The 12,500-nt window shown below is 39.5% G+C and overlaps 2 protein-coding genes across 3 annotated transcripts in view; one reads left to right on the top strand and one right to left on the bottom strand.

Moving 5' to 3' along the window:
• Positions 1 to 12,500, bottom strand: part of brms1lb (BRMS1 like transcriptional repressor b) — a 340,636-nt gene that overhangs the window by 201,909 nt on the left and 126,227 nt on the right. The gene's annotated exons all lie outside the window — the stretch shown is intronic.
• Positions 7,508 to 12,500, top strand: part of psmc1b (proteasome 26S subunit, ATPase 1b) — a 20,698-nt gene continuing 15,705 nt past the window's right edge. The window contains exons 1-3 of the mRNA XM_037685727.1: positions 7,508 to 7,531; positions 8,032 to 8,085; positions 9,303 to 9,399. Of these exons, the coding sequence (XP_037541655.1) occupies positions 7,529 to 7,531; positions 8,032 to 8,085; positions 9,303 to 9,399 (154 nt within the window). The 5' untranslated portion in view covers positions 7,508 to 7,528. The remainder of the gene's footprint in view (positions 7,532 to 8,031; positions 8,086 to 9,302; positions 9,400 to 12,500) is intronic.

The following is a 12,500-nucleotide window of genomic DNA, read 5'->3' as shown; positions in this document are numbered from 1 at the left end:
TCAAGGAGGCGCTAATGCAACATAGTGGATGCAATCCGCCGTAAATCACCGAAGAAGAACTTAATTTACGACGTATTTTGAGCTGGAGCAGTGGCGTGCACATGAGTTCATGCCAAGTTCATGCACACGCCACTGCTCCAGCTCAAAATACATCACAAAGGAAGTTCTTCTTCTTTGGTGTTTTACAGGGGATTTCATCCACTCTGTTGCATTAGCACATAGGCCTGTCGCGATAAACAATAAATCAATTAATCGCATGATAAATGAAAATTATCGACCTCATTTTCATTTATCGGCTTCATCGTTTCTTGGTGTGTCTCTCTTTCTACTGAAGACACTGGATGGCAAAAGGCTCAACTCTGGTGCACTTCACTGACCCCTCCCTTTCTCTTTAAAATCTGTTTTAATCGTCCAAAATCATGTTTTTTGATTGTTAAAAGCAGCTAAACTGAGAAGCTAAGCTATGAGCTAAGCTAACAGGCCAACCTTGGGAAAAAACCTCCATCTTGTCAAAGCTCCAGAATTCCCAGTGGAAACCTGTGCCTTCGTGTAAAAAGTAGGGATGGAGCCAAGGCCAGATTAACACTTCGCTGTACCCTGGGCAACAATCTTCAAGGGCCCCATCATCACGACCCCAGAATCACCATAATCTGGCAAAATACAGAATAAATTACCATAATATACAGTAAATATACTTAAAATTCTAACTATCAAGTGTATTTTTATGTATAAAACTCCAAATGCTCATTGACACAAACCATCAAGACTGAATTAAGTTGAACATCACATGACACCACATGTGTACTTGTTTAGTAATGTGTTGGCCACTGGTGTCAGAAGCATTTATAATGTGTGTGTGGGGATACACTGATGGGAGGGGGTCTGGGGGTCCTCCCCCATAAAATTTTGAATAAAGTAGATGCCATTTCCTGCATTCTGGTGTATTTTAATGGTTGTTTAACATCTAGTTTTACCTACATAAGTAAATACTGGGAACACCTTGGGATTCCCCTGGAGGAGCTGGTCCAAGTGGCTGGGGAGAGGGAAGTCTGGGCCTCCCTACTTAGGCTGCTACCCCCACGGATGGATGGAAGTAAACACTTGATTCAGTAACTATTTTAGAGTTAATGGCACAACAAGAAGTAACCTGAGCAACAGCTGATTCAATTAATTAAAAATATATTCAAAGGTGATGATTTGATGCCCAAATTAAAATTAAATGCCTGTAACTTAGTTGACTTCAAATGTAATAAGATGATCAATGAGTGTTTGTGACAAAGGATTTACTGATTATAACAAAGATTCCTTCAAGAAACCTCCCAATATAAATCATAAAACCAGAATGATTTCTGCTCATTCTAAATTTGTCAAATGGCCTAAATCTCCTAAAGTGAAGGAGAATCATTTTAAAATAATAAATAAGACATATCCTGTAGTCATGTTTCTGCAAAGAAGATTTAAATTTGATGTTGATTCTTGTGTCTTCTGTAAATCAGAAGATGAATCCCTCGAGCAAGTTTTTTCATGTCAATACAAAGTGTTTGGGCAGACATCAGAAACTGGATTAATCTCAAACTCAACATTCCTTCTTTTCATGCTGATGACATTTTACTTTATGTGGATAACTTAAACTCAGCTTTCTCTGATGCCATAAATGTAGTCGTACTTATAGCAAAGTACCACATTCACTGTAGTAAGAGGAGAGATAATAAGCCTTCCTTCCTGTTTGATGAACGGTTTTAAGTCAAACTATCCATCCATCCATTTTCTTTACCCGCTTATTCCATTTTGGGTCACGGGGGTCGCTGGTGCCCATGTCCAGCAATCACTGTGCGAGGGGCGGGGTACACCCTGGACGGGTCGCAAGTCCATCACAGGGACACATAGAGACAAACGACACAAACAAACATTCACTCTCTCACTCACACCTAGGGACAATTTAGAGTTACCAATCAGCCTAACATGCATGTTTTTGGTCTGTGGGAGGAAACCGGAGTACCCGGAGGAAACCCACGCATGCACGGAGAGAACATGCAAACTCCACCCAGAAAGGCCCCTGGACCAGGGTTTGAACCAAGGACCTGCTCGCTGAGAGGCAGCAGCTCTACCAGTTGCACCACCGTGCTGCCTAAGTCAAACTATTCTTCATTGATTAAAAACTGCAAAACTGCTAAAATCATCTCACAACAGATACAGACTTATTGTTTTAATTAAAACAATGTTTCTCAATTAAAAAAAACTGATGAACTTGTCAGCAGATAAGGCGCGTTTACCTTCAGGACAAATTGAGGTTGTTAATTGGTCAGTTACTGACACACCTTCTGAGTTGATTGACAGGTAGCACCGTAGAAGATCCGATTGAATAAAAAAAAAACGAGAGCTGCAGCACCTGCTGGCAGGAGGTGGGACTGCACAAATGCAGCGGAAGCGCAGCAGTGTCTCTGTGCAGCGCAGGACTCCAAGTAAAGCAGGAGATGACCAGATATTTTGCTTGTGCCCTCACTGCCCTGGGCCCCTTAGAGATCAAGGGCCCCTGGGCAGTTGCCCAGTTGCCCATATGGTTAATCCGGCCTTGGATGGAGCCGATCCATGTCAGCCCATGTCACGTCAATGGGCATCCTTCCCATTTTTCTTAAAGACACACTGCTCGCTCCCTCACTATCCATCCTCTTCAATTCAAACAGTCTTATACTGCCATCTGGTGGTTAAAAAGGGCACTACACTCAAAACAAATTAGCCAACATTTCTTCTTAAATTTGACAATAATTACTAATTATTTTAAAATTTCAAACAATGTTATCGTTTATCTCAATCATTTCTGAGAAAATTATTCACCCAACAGAATTTGTTATTGTGACCGGCCTAATATCGCCTCCTTGAGTCTGAGCCCCACGCCAACGTTTCCATAAAGGAAGTTTCACTGACGTGAAACGTAAATCTGTCAATCTACGTTCGATTACGCCATCGCTTCTCAAGGACCCTGATGTGTGACACAAAAAACTGAATTTTGGAATAGAAATTCAATTTCAGAACTGAAAGTGAAAGTAGTCAAACTTTCAACACAACAAAATTCAGTTTCGAAGCAAATGAATTCAGTTTCAGTTTAGTGACTTTTCAAACCACTGAATTTAATTTCAAATTACTTGAATACAGATTCAGTCTGAGCAGTTCAGATTCAGTTTCTGCCCATAGCTCATGTTTCTCGTTCCGTGTTCACAAACGAGCACACTGATTCATGTTGACATCTCTTAACAGCTTCTTAAATGTAACGCAATGCAGATGAACAGACCTTTAATTTTCAGGCTCGAGAACCTTTTTATGTTTGTTGTTTTTGCCCTTCCAATGCTTTGTTTGTGTGGTTCTGTCACGTGTTCTTCAGATCATCGTGGTTCTGTTTGTTCCATGTATTCTTGTATTGCTATAGTTGATTTTAGGGATGCACAATATTGGATTTTTGGCCGATATCCGATATGCCAATATGTTAAAACTTATTTGGCCGATAACCGATACGATATATTTTTCCCTAGATCTACTTACAGAGACTGCATAGCTTTCTCTGCTGTGGAATTAAATTACTACATTATTCTGTATGGTCTTTGTCAATTTGGCCTGCTACCAAATGCAGATGTCAAAAAGGGTCTGAAAATGATGTGACACTTTATAAATATTTAACCTCCTAGGACCTGGCATTTACATATGTAGACAACCTGGCATCCACATACTGTATGTGGACATTATAGGAATAATGCATGTCATGCAAAAGTTTGGATTTTAGGAGGATAATATATTTTTTAAACAGCCACAGAACAGATTCTAATGAAACTTTCTTTAAGTAATCATTGGTTGTGCATCTACAACAGTTTAACTATTGGAGTCAACCCAGTTCAAGATGGCCACCACAGTTGATCATTTTTAGCTCACACACAAATGGGCTAAAATTTAGTGTGGTAGTACAACATGTACTCTGAGAACTGTCAGATCATGCAAGATATTCCTCAGTGGTGCATTAGATCATGATGTCATCATAAAAATTTTATCAAAAAGCCCAGAACTTCATCATTTCTCAGCAGAGAATCTTTCTGTAAAACTCTGACCTGAAGGGTGGCGGGCGACAAGCCTTTTAACTTTATTTCTGTTGTTGCACGTAAAAGTCCTGATTATACCATCATACCCACCACTGCACCCAGTATTCACTGGTTAACTGGTCATCATTAACTTCACGCAGACTCTCTCAATGGTACATTTTCATCTTTAAATCACTTCTTGGTCTGCTGCCTTCATACATCTCCTCCTACATGTCTCTGTGTGAGTGCAGCTACAGCGTGCGCTCTCAGGACATTATTACCTGCAGTGTTCCCTCAATGAGGACTGAACTAGGCAAAAGGGCCTTCTCCTACTCTACTCCTGTTTCCTGGAATATCTTACAAAAAGATTTGAAGCTCTCGACCTTGTCCTCTCTAAGTTGCTTTAAGAATCTGTTGGACTCCTGGCAGGGACCAATGCAGACAAGTTCCTGTTTTTAGTTTTCTACAAAGTACATTTGCCTTATAATCTAGCTGCTTTTGCTACTTTTTTGCTATCTTATTTTAATTTGTAAAAAAATTAATTAAAAAAATCTGTATGCCTCTTTTATGATTGTCTGTGGTTGTCCATTGTTGTCATCATTCTTTGTTGAAATCAGGTCTCTCTTGTAAATGAGTCCTCGAGGCTCAATGGGATTAACCTGTCTAAATAAAGGTTGAATGAATACCGTGCAAAGATCCAAAACAGGCCTGTTTATTATTTCATTCTTATATTATGCATCTTATTGCAGAGTTTTAATAATTTAATTATTGTATTATTTGTTGTTCTTGCTGCCCAACTCAACTTCAGTCCACAGCACTGAGGTCAGCTCTTTATGCACGCAGGAGGAAATAAACAATACCAAGGTTTGTACTTTGTCGAAATGAAGAAAGATTTTCAGATTTACCTCCTGAGGAGTGAGGATCATGAAAAGTTCTGTAATGTTATTGTCTTCCATCCATCCATCCATCCATCCATCCATGCATCCATTATCTTTACCCACTTCTTCCTTTTTGGGCTGCATGGGTCACTGGTGTCCATGTCCAGCAGTCATTGTGGGACAGGTGGAGGACACCTTGGACAGGTCTCCAGTCCATCACAGGGACACGTAGAGACAAACGAGACAACCAACCATTCACTCTCTCACTCTAACCTAGAGACAATTTAGAGTTACCAATCAGCCTAACATGCATGTTTTTGGTCTGTGGGAGGAAACTGGAGTACCCGGAGAAAACCCACGCATGCACGAAGAGAACATGCAAACTCCACCCAGAAAGGTCTCGGGCCAAGATTCAATCTGGCAACGTTCTCTCTGAGAGGCAACAGCTCAACTAGCTGAGCCACCGTGCTGCCTTGTTTTTATCCTAATGTCTAATTATTCTTCATTTTATTGCCCTGACTGTCATCCTGTCTAGTTTGAACCAAATCCTCCCTTGGTGTTTCCTACTCTTTACAGGCTCCCCGCTCCTTTTCCCTTTTTATCTCTTCTAGGTGGAGCTGTGGGCAGGCGGTTCTGACAGTTGCACTTCCTCATGCTTCAAAGTTCATGCTCAGTAATCCAGGTAAAAATCCAACAATGTTCAGTCAGGTCATCTGGACGGTTCCTTTTGTTGCAGAAAAACATAACTTCCTCATGCTCGATGATCCCATCAACTCCTGCTACATAAGAACAACTCAGATCTTTAAAACGAAGTTTAGCTTCATTTACCGTTCAAGTTGAACCCTCAACAAGGTGGTCTTGATCTTGTTCAAATTACTTTTGTATTTTTGATATTCCTTATGTTGACTTACCAGGGCTTGTGATTTTCTCCTTGTCCCAGTTGTCTGTTTCCATGACAACAGATGAACTCCAACCCCCACCCACCCCCTGACCACCTCTAAGCAGCAGATTTTATTTTGTATAATTCAACTCATATTTGTGTTTCTCAAATGGTTGAGGAGATTCTCATTCATCCAGGACATGGGAAGAACAGAGTTTCAAAATAAAACAAGTCTCATTGTTTTGTTTTGAAACTCTTGGGATTTCTTCTCTTTGTTTGTTTGTTTGTTTGTTTGTTTGTTTGTTTGTTTGTTTGTTTTGCAGTTTGTTGTTGTGTAGTCTGAAGGAGAGAGCTGCAAATCACAACGGAGCGGTGGCAGGTTACATTCAGCTTTCAGAGTACACCATTTGCTTAACAACAGTGACGATGTTCTGCTTAGAAAATAGTCCAACTTGAACATCTGTCTCATGCAAAACAATGTGTAAAAGTAAAATGAGACATTTGTTTGAACTGCTAGAAAGGGCTTCATTTTGACTAGTTTTATCTGGAAAATTCATCTTAAACTGACGCTGAGTCACTGTCAACTCGACTTCCTTGTAAGAAGTTTTGATTCTCTGCTCTGGAATTGAGCTGGCTGCTGCCTGCTGCATGTAAGACACTGACTGCTATAAGTCCTTCATATGACCCTGAATTAAACAAGAAACTCTGATTTACCTCTTTAACATACATGATCTCTGATAAAGTCTGTGGCTGTATGAGAAGTCTGAGCATCACAAACACAAACAGCACAATCCACCGTTAACGCCAGTGATATATTTCATTGTGATCTGCATGAATTATTAATAAATCATGTGCCTGAGTGTGACAAGGAAGGGTTCATTCTACCTTTATTTATACATGTTAGTCCCATGTTAGACAAGGAATGGTTAACAGCAAGCAAGCCAGTAGATTAGGACTGTGAGATCAAACACCACGCAGTGTGACTTGATTGTGCAGAATGAAAACGGCATTTATTTATAAGGAAAACAAACCATTTTTTTCTGCAACTTTATTCTCTTTACAGGAAATATTCTTGAACCTCTTCAGTGAAGATCTTGTGCTTTATGTCAGTTTTTACTGACTGTGTGTTGAGTGTGTTGTTTACCCCATGCAAATTAAAAAAACAGTGTGTGATAATAACAATGTGCTTGTTATGCTCATTAAATAAAAAGCCCAAGTGTGATAATTGGGTTGCATTCAATAAAAAGAGACTAGAAATAAAAATGTTAAAACATGTTGTTCTGTTGATAATGGCTCTAGGAGCATGTTTTACACTGTGGGTGTGGAGACTGGAGAGACTGGGAGAACATGTGAAGTGAAAAACACCTCAAACTGGGCTACGACCAAACAGGAACTAGATTTCCACCATTAATAATTTATTGTCATAAAACACATTTGTGTTAAAAGATTACATAACACCTGTGGACGTTTGTTTTTTATTTGTCACCGAATTCATTAATTCCTTTGTTTCATATGTGAGTTTTTCTTTTCTTTCATTATTTTTATATTATTATTATTGGTAGTATTAATAATATTATTATTATTAATAATAATAATAATAATATTAATAATAATAATAATAATAATGTGAAGCTCAGGACGTTCAGTATTTTTTGTCCTAAAGCGTTTCCGTATTTTTTGACGTCATATTCAGGCGACAAGCAACAATGGTAAGTGAGCAAGCAATTTTTTCATTCGCTTATAAACGTATTCTAACTAGATTAAAACTTAGTATTTTAAAATGTTACATTGTTCATAGTGATATATATGTTATTAGTCGTCCCACTACGTAGTTTAAAGCAGCTTTTTGTTTATTTGTGATGCAACAACATAACTAAACACAGTTTGCAGTCGTTTAGCTTAAAGCTAGCGGCGTTAGCTTGTTCGTAGCTGTCAAAAGTCCTTTTTATTTCATGGGTCGTTAATTTTGTAGATGCAGCATTTTATCATTTTATTTTATTATATTTTGTTAAGTGTCCATTTTGTGACAGTTATGACTGCTGTTATTTTATTTTTAACACGTAAGAAGCTCGTTAACTAGCCGCATGCTAACACAGCAGCTCGAGGAGATGTTTGTTTCTTCAACAACCATCCCGGTTCATGACGGAAAGATTTCACTGTTAGGTCATTTGATTTCAGCTGTATTTAGGCAAGTGTGATGTTTTTCTAGGGTCAAAGTCAAAGTGGAGGCCACGGACCAGGAGGAGGCAAGAAGGATGACAAGGTGACGCTGCTAATATATTTTCCAGCTAAAAATAAAACAACTAGTTTTGGTTAACTTTGAATTGTTCATTGCTGTCAGTAACACTTTATATCAAAGCCAACAATATTTACAGTTGCGAATAAAAGGGAATAGAATATATAGCTGTTGCATATTTTGATCATTTTGTATCGCTTTGCTAACTTCATTGTGTGAAAAAAAAAAAACACGAGTCACTTTTTTTTTTATATTTTTTCTTCCAAGGAGCTAAACTTTCTTGTGCTTTCATTTTTAGTCTTTAAAGTTTTCCCCATCACTTATTTCATCTAGTACTTGGGGCCATTTGCATTAATATTTTGTTTGTTTAAGCCACCTTACTCTGACATATGAATGGTTCAGGCATTTACAGCTTCTAATCTCAAGAGACAAATCAGGGTTTTGTCAGCTTATACAGACAACTTGGCAAGGAACCAGTTTTAAAATGAAGTTTTACATACATTTTTACTAATGAAAACACCCATTTGTTGCCATTTATTTAGTTAAATCTTTGAAAAATAACACTGTCTGACTGGTGTAAATAGTATTTTAACACAAACAAGATGATTCCTGAAGCGCTGTTAGCTGAGAACTTGTCAAACAGCAGGACATGAGAATAATCAACTAAAATATGATGCATTTTTAAATCCAGCAAAGACCTAAAACAGCACCCTTTTTAAGATGTGACTTTCAAATACTGGTCTGTGAGGTTGTTTTGGGGTGTGTGTTTTTTTTAGTACCAACACTTTTTCTTTTGCCCCTCAACTATCAGCTGAAATGTTTTTCTAACTCACTGCATAATGTTTTTATGAGGACTGAGTCAGTTAGTGACAAATAACCCAAGTTAAGAAAATAATTTTAATGAACCTTCACAAAACCTGAGAAGCCACTGTTCAAAACTATTTTAAAAATGTTTTAAGAAAGTCTGTCTGCTGAGAAGCAAAGGGGTAAATTAAAACTTAACTGTACTTTGTGACCGTTGTTGGAGTAAAACCAACAAGACATGTTCTTATAAAGCAAAATGATAGTGAATCCCATATACTTCAGTTGAACCTGTGTGTACATAGATGGAGTCTTTCTGTATTATTTGTAGATGAGTAAATGTCTTTTACATCAATTTTGGGGGTTTAAGGATTAAAATCTGTGGTAGAAGTTTCTTACCATCATAACGTCTGACGTTACTATCCTGCTTGTTTAAATTAAAGGATAAGAAAAAGAAATATGAGCCTCCAATTCCCACCAGAGTGGGCAAGAAAAAGAAGAAGACTAAAGGACCAGATGCTGCTAGCAAACTTCCACTGGGTAAGAAGAAGTGCAAACACTCACAAACAATATTGTGCCTGTGCCACTTCACCTTAGCTCTAATGTTTACATGTCACTCAAAAATGAAGTTCCACTATATTTAGTGTTTAGAGTGTCAGTCCCCATATGAGCTACAGGTCTTGACAGTGTTGATTATTCCAACAAAGGTCCTGAAGAGTTAACAAAAAACAGGTGCAAAAAAAACAAGCAATGTAAAAATGAAAATGTTATTATCAGTTATCATTACAGTGACTGACAGGTGCAAACAAAGAAATGATGCAAACCCCAAAACACATTGAAAAACGAATACTGGTACAACACATTTTAATTATTTTTGACATATATTATATTTTTATGATATATATAACTGGAACGATATATTCCCCTGTTCAATTCAATTTTATTGTCGTTCTCATCACGTGGTACATGAGGTGGAATAAAATTATGTACTCAGGGTCCCAGTTACACCCAACAATAGCAAAAGTATAAAGTGTAAAAAGAGACCGTATACAAGGATCTAAGATATAAACTGAGATATACGCTAAAAGATCTAAGATTACACTAAACACTAATAATGTAAAACAATACGGCGTAACAACAGCAGCCCGAACATGAGCATGAGATGAGCAGATTGGGACCAATGAATACAGCAGCATGAGCTAATCAGCAGCATGAGCTAATCAGCAGCACAGATAAGTCACATATCACCAGTTAAAGTGGCATTACAGTGATTATTCTGGTTAGAGATTCATGAGTCTAACAGCCTCAGGGTAGAAGCTGTTCCTCAGTCTAGTGATTCTACACTTAATGCTCCTCAACCTCCTTCCTGAGGGGAGTGGGGCAAAAAGTGTGTGCTGGGTGAGTGGCGTCCTTCATGATGCAGGTGGCTCTCTTCCTGCATCTGGAGGTGTAGATGTCTGTGATGGTGGGGAGGCTGACTCCAACAGTCTTCTGTGCATCCTTCACCACTCTCTGCAAAGCTTTTCTTTCTGCAGCTGTGCAGCCTCCATGCCACACGTTGATGCTGGAGCACAGGATGCTCTCCACTGCACACCTGTAGAAGGAGGTGAGGACTGAGCTTCTCAGACCAGCTCGTCTCAGCCGTCTGAGGAAGTAGAGTCTCTGATGAGCTTTCTTGATCAGGCTGGTGGTGTTGTTGCTCCAGCTGAGGTTGTCATTCATGTGTACACCCAAGTACTTGTAGCTGGAGACCACTTCCACCACAGATCCTCCTATGTTCTGGTGGTGGTGGGGGGGGGGAGTGTTTGTTCCTTCTGAAGTCCACAATCATCTTCTTTGTCTTCTTCACATTGATGTGAAGGTTATTCTCTTTGCACCAGCTCTCCAGGTGTTCCACCTCCTGCCTGTAGCTGGACTCATCATTGTTTGTGATGCATCCCACCACCGCTGTATCATCTGCAAACTTTACAATGTGACAGCCTGGATGAGTAGGTGCACAGTCATACATGAGCAGAGTGAACAGGAAGGGGCTCAACACACAGCCCTGAGGGGAGCCAGTGCTGAGAGTTATGGTGGAGGAGGAGAAGTTGTGGATCTCCAAGCCGAGGCTGTACAGCAGCAACGTTGCATCTGTTTTGCTGTATGGTTCTGAGTGTTGGAGTGTAACATGAGAGAAGTGGATGGCTTTTACAACTGTCTGAGGAGAACGTGGCATATTCTGTCCCATGAGAATGATTATTAGGGGAGTGGTGGTGCAGAGGTTAGAAGATGGGCCTGTGATCAGAAAGTTGCAGGTTCAACTCCCGGTACTGTCAACATCAAAATGTGGGTGGAAAAGGTGAAACACCCACACCTGCCTCCACCCTCATTTGCCCCACTCTGGGCCCCTGAACAAGGCTCTTAACCCCCACCATCTGCTCCCTAAACAGGTCTCTCTCAAAAATGAGTTCTCGTGGCTCAATGAGACTACCTGGATAAATAAAGGGTTAATGAATTATATCTGTACCAGAAGACCAAATGCAACAGTTTGATGGTGGAGGTAAAACGCTGTCGTCTTAAATGGCAAACAGACTCAAAGCTTCTTCCCATGGGCCACTCTAAATAGCTGTTAAACTCATTAAGTGCAATATTCCTCTATATGTTTGGTCACTTATGGGATGGGCAATATATTCAATCAGTCTGCTTCCACTACCAAAATAATAACCAAATAATCTGCTTGAAGCAGTTTTTTGTTCAGTTGTTACACAGCACAGGGATGAACCCAGCATACTTCACATTCTGCTCTCTGTAGCTTGTGCTGGTTTGGACGAATTGACTTGAACAGTGTTTGAACATAAAACATGTGAAGGCAACAAGATGATGACACAAACCCTGTGGGATCACACTCACCGATGGAACAGTGTCTGCTTAGACTTCTGCAGAAGGAGCTGGTCTGACATCCAGTCCTGATGAGGAGGAGTCGCCTTTCTCCACTATCGATCACATTAAACTACATTTAAAACAAACTGTTCAAGTGAATATGAAACTCAGTGGGGACCAGAGTGTTACTGAATCATTTAACTGAAGACAGAATTTAACCCACAGAGCTATCTGTCTGCTGTTTTTGATTCAGGAGAAATTAATTTAGTGTCTCCCTTAAGATGTAAAGTGCTGCTTGTTGGGAGCGTCATGGTGTTTTAATGAGCAAAGTTCACTTTGTGTTCTAATTGTGACCAAAATTTAAGCAGATTGTAGCTAAAATAGTTCACGTTGAAACAATAAAGTCTGATATCCTGATGCATGCTCAATAATCCAGGTAGAAAAATCCAAAAAAGTTCAATCTGGTCCTCTGGACATTCAAAAAAACAAAACAAAGCAAAAAAATACAGAAACGTTTCGTCACTCATCCAAGAGACTTCCTCAGTCTGAGGTGCTGTTTTCAGCTCAGTCTCTTAAATAGCACCTTCTCAGAGTGGATCAACCAGTTTTGCTGCTGACAACCAAAACCAGCTGATCACATGCTCAAGTCATGGTACTCATCCCTTTAGTTGGCAGCTCAGAACACCACATACAGAACACCATGGACTTTGTGGACAAGGTGAGGGATGTCATCATGGAGACTGATGAAACAATGGTCTCTTTTGATGTCACATCACTCTTTA

Source organism: Nematolebias whitei, chromosome 12 (assembly GCF_014905685.2).
Source record: "Nematolebias whitei isolate Nwh7 chromosome 12, NemWhi1, whole genome shotgun sequence".
NCBI classification, from domain to species: domain Eukaryota; kingdom Metazoa; phylum Chordata; class Actinopteri; order Cyprinodontiformes; family Rivulidae; genus Nematolebias; species Nematolebias whitei.
The sequence above is the reverse complement of the archived record's forward strand: the minus strand, read 5'-3'. Positions and strand labels throughout refer to the sequence as shown.